Below are 18622 nucleotides of genomic sequence, written 5' to 3'. Positions count from 1 at the left end.
ACAGGGGAGGATAATTTGAGAATTTTCCCATTGAACCTTATTGGTGCAGAAACCAGATTTTGATTTGTTTTTGTACAGTTCATCATTATTATTTGTTTTTATAACTGAGATGAAGTTATTGTATCTGTTTTCTTTTTCTCCTTTCCAGAAAGAAAAAGTGTATCTGAGCAAACTCAACATCATCTTGGTACAAATCCTGAAGCATGAATGGCCAAGGAATTGGCCGTCCTTCATCAGCGACATAGTTGGAGCAAGCAAGACAAACGAATCGCTGTGTCAGAATAACCTTGCCATTTTGAAACTGCTCAGGTATGCCCTTACACCAACCACTACCTAAGTCTGTCCTTGAAGCTAGAGACACCTTTTGTAGTTTTCTAAATATAAGAAAGGGAATGCGGGAAGTTGTTGAATGGACAGTTTTGTTTTGCAGAACCAGTGCTTCATGTGCTGACTATCATACAGGTTACAAGTCACAGAGCTTTGTTGCTAAGATAAAAGATAAAAGAAAAAACAAAAGGGCTTTGATGTTTTTGACCCCCAGTGTTTCAGTCAAGTGCTGGAAGTCTTATATTAGTTTTATCAAAAAAATTTTTGAGTTTCCATACAGCAGCGTAGAACCAAGACTGAGTTGACCATGTTAAATGTCAGTCTAGATCATTGCTTCTCTCCGTTGTTTCTTGGTTTGTGTGTACCAAGATTGAAAGGAGGGGGGGGGGGGGGGTGATGGAGGAGACTGTTATGAAAGGGGAATAGGAAAAAAAAATACAAGTTGTCTTATGATACCAAGCAAGCATAGAGATATATACTGGAAATGTACCTACCTTTTACAGACTAGCTGTAAAAGTGGAAATTTTTGCACATTTCGCACAACAACCTAGCGCAAAAATAAAATGACGGGAATATGTTTGCATGACATATGTTTCAGCATTTAATGTCATGATACCGTGGTATTAAAAAACACAGCAAATTCATATTACCCAGCTGAGCACACACAAAAAAGACCTTTGTATGGTATGATGAGATACAGGTCAAAGATGTAACTAGGGTGTGGTGAGGAAAAAAAAAATGGACCCTGGATAATCCAGGCTTTTCTGCAAGCGGATAGAAGTAACTGACTCTGGTCTTGGATGTTTGCTTTTTCTCTGCAGTGAGGAAGTGTTTGACTTCTCCAGTGGACAGATGACCCAGGCCAAGGCCAAGCATCTCAAGGACAGCATGTGTAATGAGTTCTCTCAGGTGTTTCAGCTGTGCCAGTTTGTCATGGTAGGTCACTATTCTTTCTTGGGCATGTTGCTGTATGGTGTGTGTGTGTGTGTGTGTGTGTGTCTGTCTGTCTGTCTGTGTATGTCTGTTTGTGTATGTGTCTGTGCTGATTGTATGTGTGTATATACGTTCATCTGCCTATTTGATTGTGAGTGTACTAAAGATTAATGCGTCTTGGAAGCCCTTGTGTATCCCAAGAAGCCAAGTGTCAACCTGTGACCATGTACATCAATGTTTTATCATGTACTACCCCACAAGAAAGATGCAGATTAGGCCTTTCACATGGCTGCGTGCATTTTACCGTGTTTTGGAGAAGTGCTACTGTAGCGCTCATGGCCAAAATTTTGGCAGACTTATTGATGACTTGCAAATATTACTATTGCTCTACGAAGTAAAGTCATCTCATGTCTATCAATGGAAAATGTTTTAGGCTGGGCTAGCTTGAGATTCCAGCATATTAAAACAGGGAAAACATTCTGCATAAGTTGAAAAACATGAAATCTGATATTAGATAACTGCTGTGAGTATGGATTCTTCAAAATGTAGAGATGGACCTTTATGACTTGATATGTTCAGTAGCACCTTTACCCTCCTTAGATTGAAATCGGGTTTAGCAACTTTTGAGATTGGTTCAGTTTAATTTCCAATGGTAGTACATGTATTCTCAAATTTAGATCTCTAATTCTATAAGGTTATTATTTGTCTTTCAGTGTGTGATGACATTTTATTATAGTGATGTAACATACATGTTGTACTTCCAACTTGCTGTTTTATTTTTTATATGGTATAACAATGTTTTCTTTTTTATAATTTTTTTGAAGTTTTAAAGACAATTCTTCCTCGAGTAGAGGAGCAAGTCTGAAATGAGCAATGAATGACATTTTCACATGCATCGTGACAGCATTCTTCCATAAGTGCATTCAAGAGACCATTGATTGCATTCTTGTCAGACTGCTGTGTCAACATTGGCCTCTTGCCAATATTCTGTGATCCAACTGGAGCTGACTTGATGAGAGTAGACCACTCGTGACGGCAGCTTTTAAAGTGCTCAGTGCAAATCCCCAGACAGATTGTGTCTAGGGTGACAAAGACCTTTGACATGAAGTAAATAAAACAAGCGTTGAAGATTGTAGATGTAGATATGTGATATTGCACATATGATGTAATCTGACTTTACAATTCTGGCCTGTGCCGGGTGAGAAAGAGAATTGCTTAGTCATCAAACTGCCTAAAGCAAAGATAGATGATTTCATGCAGAAATGAAGACATAGTACTTGACCTGCTCGTATGGAGGTTATTTTAGACAATGCATGTACATATCATCGCAAGTAACATGTTATGGCAATTGACATCACCAGCATTCAATGTAGACTGGGGCATGTTTCATGTGGCGTAGGGCAGCCTGTAATTTGACACACTACATGTCACTTTGTCTCGTCAGGATAATTCTCAAAATGCTGCACTCGTTGGATCATGCTTGGAAACGTTACTACGGTTTCTCAACTGGATTCCGCTCGGATACATCTACGAGACAAAGTTGATAAGCACACTTATTTACAAGGTGAGTTCGGTGGTGCATTTCTTCTGTATATCTTTTCTGTGTGTCCACGTGGTGGTATGTGGTTTGGTGTACTTTGATGTACAGTGGTTGTTTGGTTTTTTTTTTTTTTGCGGGGGGGTTATACCTCTACTGCTAAGGGTTCTAAAAGCATGATGTTTGGGCTTGTCTATCTGTCCGTCTGTCTCTCGGTCTTGGTACCCTAGATCTTTTAGCACAGTGTGAGAGAAAATATCCTTTGCAACTTTATCTAATATTTGTTCACAGTGTTCTACATGTGATGGTGATGCATGAATCAGATTTTTAGAAAAGAAGTTCCCGTAAGGTCAGGGTTAACGAACTTCAGCTGAAAAATGTCTCTCGCAGCTGTAACTTTATATAGGAATGCTTAGTCGTGATATGACTCGCTAGAAAGAAATTACATATGAATATGAAAAATTACTTCAGATGAAGTGATTGTCGATGGGCAAGGTCAGAAATTCTTGTCAGTGGTCACTCCGCCTTGGCAGCAATGGTCAAAGGGTCGATAGGATTTAGGACATAAAATTGGTAATGAATTGGGAGATATTTTCTTTGTTCAACAGACATTAGGTCATACTTGAGTTAAAAAGTCAAGATTTATGAACTTTGTCTAATTGCAAATGAAGGGCCACACTAGTGATTAGAATAAATGATAGATGGAGACATCCCACTTTACAGGTAGCTGCAGGTTGTGGTCAAGTTGCTCTTGTCGTGTTTAGAAAAATTAATGGAAGACTGTTTTCCATTGAGGCTTCATCCAACATGGAAAAAAGAAAAAAGACCTGGAAATCAATAATCCCATGAAAATTGACTCACTTTGTTTAGTTCCCAAATTTGTAAACTTGTATGTACTATGATTGTGCTCTGTCGATATTGTCGGGTTTGTCTGGTGATGTGAATGCTCTGTCATGAACATTGTTCGTTTGCCTTCTCCATATTTTATAGAAATGCATTTTATCTCGTGAAACAGTTCCTGAATGTGCCGATGTTCCGAAATGTGACGTTGAAGTGCCTGACGGAGATTGCTGGAGTGAACGTTAGCCAATACGACCAGCAGTTTGTGGTGCTCTTCACACTCACAATGACGCAGCTGAAACAGGTCAGTGCTTCCAGTGGAATTGATGTGTCGTGGTTTAAGGAAAATTTCATCCTGTTAATATGCTGCTTTGTATGAGAACAGAAAAAATGAGAAAGTAAATCATTGAAAAGCTGGGGGAAAACCTGACACGTTAAAAAGAAAATAAAACAAAATCATGAAAAGTACAGGTTTATGGAGTAAGACATATTGACAACTCTGTGTGATCTCATTTTTTAGTAGCTCTCCATTTGAATTGTACACACACACACACACACACACACACACACACACACACACATATAACTAATTTTCATTTTCTCAAGTGTTGGGGACGGACAGAACTTATCCACTGAGGAAACGTATTGCTTTTATTATATACCAACAGGTATGAAGAATATTTTTCGTGGGATAAAAAAAAAAATCGGGTGATTCTCTGATTCTGAGGTTCGTGTCCTCTAAGATTCGGGGGGGGGGGGGGGGGGGGGGGGGAATAAGACCAAAGTGAGGGCCAGTTTCACATTTTCATCTTCTTCTTGAAAACACAAGGTCAAATTTGTCACTGAACTTAGCAGGTACTATCACTAGGGTAAAAAAAATATATGTTTGTATACAAATGGCACCATCCTCCCCCTCCTCGACCCCGAGGGGCCCCAGGAATCCCCAAATTTGAATATCTGTTTTTAAAAAAATCTTCTGTAAAACCAGAAATGTTGCGAGTAAACACATTATTGATTTTACTTTAAATTTTTTTTTTGTTGTGGCAGATCCAGTGAGGGCCTCTCAGGGCCAGTACTAACATAGTACGCTTTTCAGATGTCAGAGGTTGTCCATACAATATCAACAAATGCTTATGTCACATTGCATCATTTTATATTTCTTCATGTCACTTTTTATGGTAACAGATGTGTAGATTTTCGGCTGTGTTTGTGCGACTGCTGCTGATATGAGGTTGTATCTCACTGAAAATTTCTTTCTGCAAATTGGTTCTATTTCTCCAGATGCTGCCTTCTACCACCAACATTAAGCAAGCCTATGCAAATGGGAGGGATGAGGAGCAGAACTTTATCCAGAACCTGAGTCTCTTCCTCTGCACCTTCTTCAAGGAGCATGTGGAGCTCATCGAGAAGAAACCGGAGTTTCATGAAATCCTGCTCGAGGTAGGGACAATTTCCTAATCCTTACTCGTGCAGTTTTAAGAAATGCAGAGACAGACCACAGCCATCGTGTCACGTCGTCAAGTCTGAACCCTGTCTGTCGATTCCTGTCTTGTATGGAAACAATTATTTTTTTGAGTGATTCATGAGTAACCATGTCATGCGTGCTCTTTTCCTTTCCATATCTCCTCACAGGCGCACCACTACCTGCTCCTCATCTCCGAGGTAGAGGAGACAGAAATATTCAAGATCTGCCTGGAGTACTGGAACACGCTAGCCTCTGAGCTCTACCGTGAGAGCCCCTTCCCGTCCACTCCTTCCTCGCCCCTGCTGCTCGGGAGCGCCAACTCCAGTGTCCCACCCCGTCGGCAGCTCTACCTTCACGTACTATCAAGAGTGAGTTTTTGCATGCCCAGTCAGGTTTACCATCTGTAAGACGTATCAACAATGGTACTTTGAAAGGAATTCCCAAGCATACCATATCTGCTGTGGGATTATACTGCTCTTTTGGATGGAAGAAATGCTGTTAAATCAATGATGTAAACATATGATCATATTGGGTGTATTGTATATAATTTTCTTAAAAATGACATGAAACATTGCTATGTTGGTGTGTTTTTTTTTATTATATTTTTCAACCCAGATCTTGTTCAAACAGGGCCCACAGAGCAAGCCCTGTAACATAATTTACAGTTCCATCTTTTAGTGAAGACAAACTTATGTGCATATTTGTGACAAATCATTGTTCTGGTGATATATCCATTTGATTCTGTTTGTAGAAATAGAAGGATCACATAATAGATTCAGGTTCTTGTCAATTTTTACACAATTTGCCACTGATCAGGCAGCCACTATGATAGTGAATGCCAACAAAATGTAAACTGTGTAGACTGACTCCAGTTGTATAGAATGCAAACTGCTGCTAGACTACTAGAGTTTTGTTGTACTCAGTTGTTGATTTCTCATGACATAACTGGAGAGTTTGTTGGACCATTCTCTCATGTGTTGTCTTCACTGCATATATTTCACATTGTGTAATTCACTTATTGTGATGTTTGAACATTATTAATAAGTCCTTTTCGTTAATCTTTGGCAAACAGGTAAGAAGAATCATGATTTCTCGGATGGCCAAACCCGAAGAAGTACTAGTCGTGGAGAATGACCAGGGAGAAGTAGTGAGGGAGTTCATGAAGGACACGGACTCCATTAACATGTACAAGAACATGAGGGAGACACTTGGTAAGTTTACCCATGATTAAAGAAGTTAGTGGAATTACTCTCCTACAACTACTTCTACCGATGCTCCATGAATGTTTGTAAATAACCAAAGTCATTATACTGTGTATCTACCCACACTCACAGACTGAAGGAACTTGTTCATCTTGTCATCATGGTGCTCCAGTGGCAAAAAAAAAGAAAAATAAAGATGCCAATATTTAATATTTATAATTGCTCATGTATGGAATGTAGTGTGTCTTCATGCAAGAGTATGTGTATGCTTCTCTTTGATTTTACTTAACTTCTGTAAACTGATCTTATTGTCTGCAACCAGACACATAGCACCGATACTCGTTTGGAGGTCAATCTCTGATGGCCTGTGATCTTTTCATTCTGCAGTGTACCTGACCCACTTGGACTACACAGACACAGAAACTATCATGACAGAAAAGCTGCAGCTCCAGGTCAACGGGCAAGAGTGGTCGTGGAAGAATCTCAACACTGTGAGTAACTGTTTGCATGTTTGCATTGCTGGATGTGTCATTTAGGTGGTTAAAAATGCTGAAGAAATTTAACAAAGAAGTGATTATTTACTCATAATTTTCACTTTTTACATGTTCCTAGCAATGAAGTAAAAGCAAAAATAACAGTGACTAAATCGTATAGGGCATTATGAAAAGCAAGAATGATCTAGGTTTCAATTTGTCATACGTGTGGTAAACAATGTCTTTCAGGTATGGTCGGATGTTTCCCAGAATACTTATCCAAATCACAGCCAGACCAAGCTGATTGGGCATGTTTGCCACTTTGAACCGGTGTACTGGTACTGTAAAACCAGAAATTTTCGGTGCATGAAACTTCCATGAATTTAGCGAGGAGCCAGGATTCGCAGAAGTAAGATGAATGCAAAAGGTTTTGCCCACACGATGCATTGAATGCTAGTGGTAATTCATGAAAGTTTGAATCTGCAAATATTTCTAGTTTGTAACAGTAAGCCATCCTCGTGGGAGAACATCTGTGTTGACATTATTGTGGATATCTCAATGTTGTAACACAGTATTGAATGGCCGTGTTTAACCCTTTCGACCCCGCAGCTCTGCTGGGCGATAGGCTCCATCAGTGGTGCCATGCACGAGGAGGACGAGAAGCGCTTCTTGGTCACAGTCATCAAGGAGCTCCTTGGGCTGTGCGAACAGAAGCGTGGCAAGGACAACAAGGCTATCATTGCCTCCAACATCATGTACGTTGTTGGCCAGTACCCAAGGTTTTTACGGGCACACTGGAAATTCCTCAAGACGGTCGTCAACAAGCTCTTTGAGTTCATGCACGGTAAGATGCCAGCTTAGAACTGTCTTTCCTTCATGTGGCTTTATGTGTGGCAGCTTGTAAGATGAGATAGTGATGTGATTACATTTGTTTTGTGAGAAGTTTTCCACAATATAGCTTGTCTTTGGTAATGCATGTCTCATTGTGTAATTTTGTGTAGTGGAAATGGTGTGTAGCTCTTGGCAATATTTATGTGTTGTGAGCGAATACTCCCAAACATATTCACTTTATTGGGAGACATGGCATAAGTATTAGTAAAGCAAGCCTTAGATTGTCTTGCTTTGTTTGTGTTACACCAGTGCCATAGCTCATGATGTTAGTAACAACAACAAATAAAAATTACCCCTTTAATTTGTATGTCATAGCAACTGTGAGACTGTTTTACTATTACAATGAAGCATTGTTATTATGCAACATAGTGCATTCCTATGTACATTTATATAATTGTTTGTTTTGTGTTTGCAAAAGTAAGAGTATTGCAAATTACTTTAAGCAGAAAGAGCAGTGGGCATATTTGTTCTATTAGAGAGAAAGAGAAAGAAAGATAGAGATGAGGGAAAGTTTGGTGGGGATTTCCTTTTTTGGATATGACTGCATGACTGGGTACCCTGCAATCTGATAATTGTAGACCTATATCCTTGTTTTGTTGTTATGTGTGGGCTTTGTGAGTGTGTTTTCTATTTTGTGATCGTTGTGAACTATACCGCAGCAGGGTAATTCATGCAATGTGTTGCTTTGATTCATGCATGAACTGCCACATGTTTGTTTGGGAACACCCAAGTGCGTTTTTTGTCTGTCAGAAAGCAGTGTTGTCCATGTATCTGCCTTGTGCCTTATGGTCTTTCCAACTTTTGTCTGTACACATTAGATTGGGAAACAGTGGAAAAGAGTACAGATGTTTCTAGTGAGTTCCCAGAATTTTGGCAATCAGTTCTGACAGTGTGCATGAATCAGGAATACAACGCATTCCATGGATGCCCTCTGCGTTCTGATGATGAATGTCATGTGCATGACAATTTTTTTTTTTTTCATTTGATATTGAGGAAACTTTGCCTTGTGAAAGGCATCTGTTGATGTCATGTTGGATGTGAAAGTCTTTTACTTTATGGGTATTACTTATTGAATGATTTTTCTTTGTTTATCAGTGTAGTCATTCTTTTATCACGTATGAAAGAGACAATAAATACAAATGAACCCAACACAGGTGTACATTCCACATCAAGATATACTTGTCATTGCTAATGTGCCCTTCATCTAAGACATGTGCAGCACATCTTGCATAAACTGAAATGAGTTAGCATTTGGTGATAAAGCTATATTTCTTGAACTTCACAATTATTCTTTTTTAAGTTCTGAATGTCTGTGTTTGCAAGGTAACTGCCTTTTCTTCAGGGAATGTCTGTGTTTTCTTTCTAGACCAAGTTCTCATTAAAGTCATGTTCAGGGAAAAACAAAATGATCTTGACTCCTTTCAAACAGCTTATTTAAAGTGGTCAGTTTGACTTTCACCTTTATTTTTTCTTTTTGTTTGCATGTGCAAGTGCTTGAATTGCTTGTTCCAATACAGGATGATGAGTTTGTGTGGATCAATAGGTCATAGGTTGTGTTGAGCTCATTCTTTTGTGTGTTTATTGCAACTTACAGAGACCCACGATGGCGTACAGGACATGGCCTGCGACACCTTCATCAAGATCGCGCAGAAGTGCAGGCGCCACTTTGTGCAGGTACAGGTCGGTGAAGTGATGCCATTTGTGGAAGAGATCCTAAACAACATCAACACCATCATCTGCGACCTTCAACCCCAGCAGGTGAGGGACAGGGAGCATGTCCACTGCTTAATAGTATCTTTTAAAGGTTGTGATTAAGCTAAAGAAGATAAAAGAGAAAAGAATAGACATTGAATGCGCAGATTTTAACAAGAACTGAGAACAAGGAAGTGTATGAAAGTGTGTTGTGGTTGTCTCACCCAAGAACTAAGCCATTGATATAGAGCAACCCTTGATTTTCTTACAACAGGTGCACACATTCTATGAGGCGGTAGGCTACATGATCAGTGCCCAGTCAGAAAGCATGGTCCAGGAACATCTGATTGAGAAGTACATGCTGCTGCCCAACCAAGTCTGGGATAACATCATCCAGCAAGCTACAAAGGTAAGGATGAAGGCAACCTCCATTCCAGGTTCCCTCTCCCAGCCTTTCGGCAGGGCTTTGTTTGTGTATAAGTTGTTTGATGACTGGTGTCAGGTTCCAAGTGATGGTAGCTATGTGATAGACAGAAGCAGTGATGAAGTATTAGATGATCAGGAATTTGAGAGAATTTTGCACTGTTACTCTTGTGGAAAAGGAATTTTGGGATCACCAAAAGAGATTATAATTATGGACAAGGACATCACTGGCATATCATTCCAGTTTTTCCTTTGCATTAACTCTGGATGGAGTGCCATTGTTTGAATACTGGATCCACCATTTACTTTTAAAATTTGGATTTGTGAAGCAATTTTGCATGTGGTTGAATTGGCAAGCAAGAACCACATTGATGGAATAAGAAAGGATAAGTTAGCAATTTTTCACCTCAGAGATATACACAACGCATTTGTGTTGATGGAGGCAATATCTTGGTGAGTTCTTGATGTTGCAAATATTTAGTGACTAATGAAATTCGCGAAAATGAAACATCATGAATTATACAACGTATACAGCGCCTGTGACAGAGAAGCACAAGAAGCTTTTAGGCACTGATGTTACTATTCAAAATAACTGGAAATATGCTCACAATTTGGAAGCAAACCGTGAAGATGGTGCCTGTGATATGTTTCAATTTGTGAGCCTCCGAGCCCTTCGAGATCTCGCCTCAATAGTTTTCGTGGATTTATGGCAAAATCACCTGCAGCTGATATAAGGCAAGGAAAAAAATAAAGATGGGAGTCAAAAGGAGCAAGTTTTGCAGTGAATGGGTGGCAGGTTTGTTTTGTCTGAGGGGTGAATGGAGACATTTACTGATTTCCCAATTCATGACTCCAAATTCTGTCATGTTCATCTTGTTTCCTACATGCATGTGCAGAACGTTGACAAACTTCAAGACCATGACATCGTCAAACAGCTTGGAAGTATTCTCAAGACAAATGTGAGGGCCTGTAAAGCCATCGGACATCCGTTTGTGATCCAGGTAAAAAGCATCAACCAAAATAATTATTTACTATTATGGAGTCCTCTGTAATGATCCTTCTCTGTTCTGACTGTGTCTGTATACCCAATACCACTCTCCCACTCTCATGCTATTTCTTTGTTTTTTTCAAATGCCTTTGCCCCAAAGGATTCTTGATGCATTGCTGTAATTGCATTCAATGTTGAACCACTAAAATCAAACATGGCATAGGAACTTGTATATGCTGTTGATATTCAGAATCATGAGGTATTTCTCACTCCTCCACTCCTTGTGATTTGATAATGTTTCAAAACTTGTCTTCACATATTTGTCTGAAATCACTCGAAAGCAAAACAGGATCAGTCTGGTGTTGAGGAGATTTGCCCAGTTTTAAGAGAGCCTCGACGTGAAAATTTAATTATTTACGTGTGCTTCTTCCACTGATTTCTGTTGTGTAGCTGGGAAGAATATACCTGGACATGCTGAACGTGTACAAGTGCATGAGTGAGAACATCTCGGGGGCGATCCAGCAGAATGGCGTACAGGTCACCAAGCAGCCGGTCATCAGGAGCATGAGGACGGTCAAGAAAGAGACCCTGAAGCTCATCTCTGGCTGGGTCAGCAGGTCAACGGACCCTTCCATGGTGAGTGTCTCGGTCTCTCAATACACTCCGTTCTCTTCATTTCGGTTACCCCTTTCCAGTCGGATGTACATCAGAAGAAGATAGAAAAACAGTCTTTGTTTTGAGAGGTGTCACTTTCTACACCCAAAGTCAGGATGGAAAGTCTGAAGTCGATCAAGCATGGTATTTATGTTCAATGTACATTCATTGTTCTTGTTAACTTAATGTTTTAACAGTTCATATGGAGGACATAAAGTACTGTTAACATTCATGGTAAATCGTGACACACCTAGTGTCCTCATCTTGTATGAAGCCTGTCAAGAGGGTAATAGTGGCCTCCCACTGATCAGATTTATGGGTGAAATTGTGTAAAGACGAGGTCAAGTCTGAAACGAGAAGCAAAATTTTTTTTCAATGTGGTCATAGTTCCAGAAGCTATCATATTAGCATATCATTTATCATATTTCATGTTCTTCTGCCTTCCGTGGTCATAGTTCCAGAAGCTATCATATTAACATATCATTTATCATATTTCATGTTCTTCTGCCTTCCGTGGTCATAGTTCCAGAAGCTATCATATTAACATATCATTTATATTTCATGTTCTTCTGCCTTCCGTGCCGAAAGAAAACAACTAGACCCCACAGTGACATAACTTGCTACTGTTTTTATATCTTCTATGTATGTGATTATTTGCTATGAGCAAATATTAACAGGGATTGTATATTTTCTGCTCTCCAGGTCTGTGAGAATTTCATCCCACCGTTGCTGGAGGCCGTGCTGATCGACTATAGGAATAATGTCCCTGACTCCAGGGAACCAGAAGTTCTCAGTACCATGGCAACCATTGTCAACAAGCTTGAGGTGAGGAACTTCAGTTTTTCATGGCATGTGTGACAATGTAGGGATGCGTTTGCCTTTCTCTTCACTTCAAATTATTATGGAAGTTTACAGGGGGAAAATGCTCAGAATGTGTGCCAGTCTATGTACATTTTGTGCAATGCTTTGTGTACTAAGTAGATTGATTTAAATCAGCCATGAGGAAGTGCTTCAATTTAGAAGATATATTTTTGGAAGTCTCTTGAAAATTGTACAGATATAATGAGATAAGTTTAAGAATGACTTTGCTTAACTGCTCCTATTTCGTATAAAGTGATGATTGTCAGAGGCAACATTCCATCAACCGATTAGAGTTGAGCATTTAGAGACACAGATTCTCCTGTTATTTTATTTTATTTTATTTTATTTTATTTTGTTGGCGTCACAGTGTGCATGCAATTTGAGTCTGGGGATGTCATATGCATTTAAGAATGATGAACATCAAGTATTATTCAAAGACCCGTTAGTGTGGGGATACCATGGAGTGGGAAGGCTGGCCTGGCTCATGCATATTTGAGAATCCCCATTATGAATTGTGTACAGCTGTATCACTGATCTCTGTGTAACTACACACTCAGCCGAAGCTTCTCGACTGGAGTCAACCATTACCATAGTGTACCCTTTGGATGCACATTTTTTGCCAACAAGTGATCTTCAGGGTTTTCGATTGTACTCTGGAGAACAAATCATCAGGCCACCCCTAAGTCCCTACGCTACCTGCGCTTTAACCCACTGAAGACGAGTCCCGAGAATACTCGGGCAGGTGTCTATGGGAAATGCATGTTAAAGCAAAATCAGTATGTCCTCAACAGGTTAGTACATAGATGATAACCCAAAACAGTTTTGCTCGACAATTGGATTGGCAATGAGTGTGTCGTCGGGGGAGAACTGCACATCTAGCCTTTTGTACTACTTTCTTCTCTTCGCTGACTTTCCTCCACCAGGGGGCCATCACAGCCGAGATCCCGCAGATTTTCGACGCCGTCTTCGAATGCACCCTCGAGATGATCAACAAGGACTTTGAGGAGTTCCCGGAGCACAGGACCAACTTCTTCCTGCTCCTGCAGGCTGTCAGCAGCCACTGCTTCCCCGCCCTGCTCAAGATATCCGCCGTCCAGTTCAAGCTGGTGCTCAACTCCATCGTCTGGGCTGTGAAGCACACGATGAGGAATGTGGCAGATACAGGTTTGACAAACCTCTTTTATTGTTTATTTGATTGTTTACTGTAAAACATGATATATTCGCGGCACGAAATTTTCGCGAATTGGAGCTGACGGCCTTTTTCGTGGCAAGAAATTTTCGTGAATTGCCTCTTGCGTTCAATGCATATAATGTAGATAAGAAATTTCGCGTGCATTTTAATTTTGCGAATCTTGGCGCTCGCGAAATTCGCGAAATTAAAATGCACGCGAACATTTCTCGTTTTACAGTATGTGTTTGTGTGTTTGCTTATGTGATTGTTTTTGTGTTTGGTAGTGCTTTAGCTGAGTGAAATTCATTGTGATTCCACCCATCAAAATTTACTGAGTATCGGCAAAATGTAGAAAAGCCATGCAGTACCACTGCATTATATAAATGAATAGAACTGAAAATGGCGGACAGGAATCAAATGAAGATATTTTAGAATTTTTTGTAGGACAAAAATTCTGCATTTGATCTGGGATTTGTGATGCCACCAACTGAATAAAAAATAGATAAAAATGGCACAGAAAAGAGTAGGAAAATCAAAGGTAGTGCTCAGTTTTACTGCATAAAAGACCCAGTCTGTGTTAGTTTTAGCCCTTAAAGTGCAATTACTACTTATCTCCTTAAAAAAAAAAAAGCAAGGAGAAAAAAAATAACTACAGCATAATGGAAAGATAGGTCCTTTGCTGAGTTCCATGATATGTATTCATGCCCTGCTCTGAAAACTAATACGAAGAGAATCTGTGTGGTATGAACACAAAATTTAAATGCTTCAAAATATTTTTCATGTGCGTTCTCCACCAGGTTTATCCATTCTGTATGGGCTGTTACAAAACGTGTGGCAGGACAGCTCAGTGGCCCAAAGCTTCTACCAGACATACTACACGGACATCCTACAACATGTCCTCTCCGTGGTAACCGACACGTCGCACACTGCAGGTGAGAGGTCCCACCAGCTGTTGAGGTCCTCCTGGGATATGAGTCAGGGCCATGTTGTGTCGCCGCCAATGCGAGTGTCACACCACAAGAAACTTGGCGGAGAAAATTGAATCAGCTGACTCAGTGGCAGCATCCGTTGCATGCCCACAATGTGATCTCGGGGGGAGTGGAAGGAGGGCAAATGTGTCTAGGAATGCCATTGTACGACATCAAGGCATGCTAAACAGTAATGAAAACTGTTTATTTGCCATTGAAAAAAAAATGCGAACAGACAGCCTCCTAATGTAGGGTTAAAACATACTGGATCCCAGAGTTTTCATGAGAACTCTATGGTCTTGGTCTGTTGTTGTGATTAAGTCAGATTTCGTGTATGAAAGGTTGGGGTCAACATCCAGTATTTTTCAATGTCATGCATACCTTGTGTTATGAGTATGCCTTTCACACAGAAATTGTACATCCCTGATCAACATGCTGTTCGTTTCACTGCATGAAATTTGTCAGCATCTAGTTACTGTCATTGATTCATTCAAAACTTCCTTTTTGTTGTTGTAGTTGAAAAGTTGCATTTGTTTGCCAACCTGTTCACAATCTTGCTCCACAGGCCTGACCCTGCACGCGACTATCCTCGCCTACATGTTCAGCATTGTGGAAAACAACAAGATCACCAAGCCACTGAATGCCTCCCAGGGAGAACGAACGAATGAGCTCTACATCAAGGATTTCACCGCCGGCCTTCTCAAGGCAGCCTTCCCCCACCTGCAGGCGTGAGTAACATTACCCCTCACCCCCCAGGGATGAAAGTCAGTTTGAAGCATGTCTCATTACTGATTGTGCAGATTAAATGTCTGTATAAGTTGCATTCAAGTTGCAGATTCATTGATAAACATGTGATTCATCGGCAAATAGAGATAACAAAAGATGAATGACACGACTGGGTTCTTTTATTTTTATCCTGCCTAAAACTTAAAGTGTGAAGTAAAAGTATGTGGAGTATTGGTTAGGGGGAAATGAGATAAGCGGTGCATGTAAACATACAGGTCCCTGTGTGACAAGTGGATAAGAAATATACAGACTGAGAGTAAGAGAAGAAAAGAACAGAAAAGGAGATACCATAGTAATATTACTGAACTTTGATGATGTTGTGCTGTGTTAGAGACAGCTCAATGAAATGATATGGTTCTGAAATATTGTGTGTGGTGAAAGGGTTTGATCAGTCTGCTGTTAGAATCCCTGTGAAATTTGTTATAAATCTGTTCCTTCATACAGAAAGAGGCTCAAACATTTGCTCAGTGCTCATCTGTCACACTAGCGAGACATTTCACGGGAGGTAGAAATGGCTTTGAAAGTAAGCAGAGAAGCATTTTTCTCTCTCGACACTAAACTTGTTATTGGGTTCATGCTATAATGTCTGTGGTATGAGGGTGTGAAATTAGAAGGAAATGAATTTAATTGAACGAATAAAAGAATGAATGTTTCGAATGTATCAGAAGTTTATAGAGTGAAAATATTTCAGACCAGCGATCTTTTCACCTTATCTAATTCTACAGACCTCAGATCAAGCTGTTTGTGACAGGCCTCTTCAGCTTAAACCAGGACATTCCTGCTTTCAAGGAACATCTGAGAGACTTCCTGGTCCAGATAAAGGTAAGGTGTTTGAGTGCATGTCTTCTTTGCTGGCAGTTGAACTCCATGCATTGCAGTTTTGTCAATATGAATATTTGAATTATTTGAAGGGGCAAACTTCCACCAAGACTGTAAGGTTGGTTGCTAATGCTGTGAAAATGAGTGTATCCTTCAGAGGGATCATAGATCCAGATCATGATCTGTATCACCATTTGAAAGTAATCGCATGTCCCTCTTACTGCAAGAGACCTATTCTGAAATTGTCATCAAAATCAATTCATAACTTTGCAATAAAATAAAACAAACAAACAAACAAAACAGATGCCAGAAATAGCATAACCTTGATGGAGATGATGAGAGATCCTATATGAGATACATAGCCACTTTTCTGTACTCCATTGTGATGTTACATATTATGAATGGCACATATTTATACCCCACCCACACATTGTGTGTATGGGGGTATGTAGGAATCACTCTGTTTTTAATGTATATATGTCACAAACAGTTCCTTTGTTTTTGATGAGATAGAGTGAAAATACCTCCTCCCCCCCCCCCCCCAAAAAAAAAAGGGGGGGGGGAGGGGGAAAAAAGCAGCTCTAGGATGAAATGATGCATAAGGGCTTCTAATGTGATAAAGACAATAAAGTACATGCTCTGATGTGATGTAATGAATAATGTGGCATGGCACTTGAAGTAGCCTTTGTAGTAACTCATCTACCTACTCTTCTCTCTTCCTTGTTGACCACCAGGAGGTAGCTGGGGATGACACAAGCGACCTCTTCCTGGAAGAGAGGGAGGCAGACCTCAAGCACGCCGAGGAGGAAAAGAGGAAGATCCAGCTATCCGTTCCAGGCATCATCAATCCCCACGACATGCCAGAGGAGATGCAGGATTAGGAGGTGTTACAAACATATCATCCCACTCTTTGAGTGGCACTGGGAGACAGAGGGTGTCGCTTCAAGATGAGATGGAGGAGAAAAAAAGAAAACATTGCACTCAATGATAGACGACTGCCAGGGACAAACTTGGGGTTTGTGCAAACTTGTATGCCAGAGACTTTGTTGAACATTTTGCCTCGTCGAGAACTGGCGAGGAGCAGTGATGAGAGGAAAGGAGAGAAGGCATCTTGTAGCAGAAGGAGGCGAGCTTCAGGGAGGACCCTGCCAGCTGGAATCCCCGCGGGAGTCTCCAAAGATAAACTGTCGTGAGAGGAATTGAAGAGAGGGAGAGAGAGAGAGAGCGGAAAGAGAAGAGATTTGAAGAGAGTCCCATGTGACAACACCCATTTCAAGTATTGCCATCTGGCAGCACATTCAGCTTCAAAGGATGTGGAGGATTGTTTTTGGAGGGAAGAGCCTCGCCAGTGGAGACTTGGCAGAGCATGCGCTTTTTTTCCCCCCAGTGAAAATCAATGCATGAATGAGTGAAGGATTCATCCAGACTGTCTCTGTATACATAGATAGGTGACAGCATGATTTTGTCACTTGGCGTATCTTTGCTTTGCTGCGTTGAACATAATCAACACATAAAGTCAATTTTTGGCTGCATGATTGCCGTATTTGTCATCGGGGTTTGTTCACATCAGGGTTGTCACGGCACCAGGCATTGAAACTAGGTCAACATCTTTTGATGATATTTTGTACAGACACAGATGCAGAATCATATGATTTATCACTGAAATTTGGAGTTCATCAATTTATTGTGGCACTTTTAGGATATGATAAACCGTAACATATTTGTTGAGCGCTTATCACAATAATGGACAGATTGCACTGGGGTTGGGGAGGGGATGAGGCCGTACCTCCAGGATGCACTTGTATTGTTAATGTAAATCAAAAGAAATGTGCAAGTATTAGATTGAACTCATCTCAGACGATTTGCAACGACTTACAAAGCTCAGGGTCAGTGCAAAGTTCTGCTGTTGCCAGTGTAGGTGTACTTTTGTTGCCAAATTCTGTGGATGCGTAGCAGTAAATATTTCCAGTTTTCTGATCGAGAGCGCTGCAGCTTTCGTAACGAAACCCAACTCTAAGAGTTGAGAAGTGTAGGTGGATTATTTTTGAAGAGATGAAGGGGTATCGGTGTCATGATCATATCAGTCCAGTGATACGTTGATTTGAAAACAAATATATACTAAAGATTAAATAAATAAAATCTTATGCTTGTCTTGCATCAAGAATACGTGTAATATTTACTCATCAAATAAGTCAGATGATGCTGAATATTGCTATCAGGTGATAAACCATTGGTGTCACTGCTGGTGTCAGTGGCATATATTTTCTTATCTTTATAAAGCAAGAGTCAGGCAGATTTGAGCCTCTCATACTGGGTCTGAACAAATTTGATTGAATTAAGTCGTATGTATTCATTTTATATCTTAAGTTTTTTGTACAAAAATATGGCTGTCCGAGAACACTGAAATGTTATTATGTGTTTCATCAAGTGGATTTTATTTTCGAGCAATATTATCAGTCCGTTTCACCACTTTAAGATATAGTATTGTACAAGTAAAACAAAATAAATAAATAAATAAAAATGTTGTTGTTTTGTAGTGTAGCTAATTTGTAAACTTGCAGATAGATACCCAAGTGGAATGTTTTGTGAATA

The 18622-nt window shown here is 40.1% G+C and overlaps 1 protein-coding gene across 1 annotated transcript in view; it reads left to right on the top strand.

Moving 5' to 3' along the window:
* Positions 1-18565, top strand: part of LOC139718241 (exportin-1-like) — a 31781-nt gene extending 13216 nt beyond the window's left edge. Inside the window, exons 5-23 of the mRNA XM_071629718.1 lie at positions 149-309; positions 1149-1263; positions 2705-2824; positions 3813-3941; positions 4919-5077; positions 5270-5470; positions 6175-6313; positions 6692-6795; positions 7387-7621; positions 9263-9426; positions 9635-9769; positions 10680-10784; positions 11222-11407; positions 12128-12250; positions 13210-13450; positions 14255-14389; positions 14991-15153; positions 15937-16033; positions 16765-18565. Coding sequence (XP_071485819.1) covers positions 149-309; positions 1149-1263; positions 2705-2824; positions 3813-3941; positions 4919-5077; positions 5270-5470; positions 6175-6313; positions 6692-6795; positions 7387-7621; positions 9263-9426; positions 9635-9769; positions 10680-10784; positions 11222-11407; positions 12128-12250; positions 13210-13450; positions 14255-14389; positions 14991-15153; positions 15937-16033; positions 16765-16911 — 2859 coding nt within the window. The 3' untranslated portion in view covers positions 16912-18565. The remainder of the gene's footprint in view (positions 1-148; positions 310-1148; positions 1264-2704; positions 2825-3812; positions 3942-4918; positions 5078-5269; positions 5471-6174; positions 6314-6691; positions 6796-7386; positions 7622-9262; positions 9427-9634; positions 9770-10679; positions 10785-11221; positions 11408-12127; positions 12251-13209; positions 13451-14254; positions 14390-14990; positions 15154-15936; positions 16034-16764) is intronic.
* The last annotated feature ends 57 nt before the right edge of the window (positions 18566-18622 follow it).

Source organism: Diadema antillarum, unplaced genomic scaffold (genome assembly GCF_040938485.1).
Source record: "Diadema antillarum isolate AM-2024a unplaced genomic scaffold, OU_Dant_1.0 scf00000091, whole genome shotgun sequence".
Classification (NCBI taxonomy): domain Eukaryota; kingdom Metazoa; phylum Echinodermata; class Echinoidea; order Diadematoida; family Diadematidae; genus Diadema; species Diadema antillarum.
The sequence above is the reverse complement of the archived record's forward strand: the minus strand, read 5'-3'. Positions and strand labels throughout refer to the sequence as shown.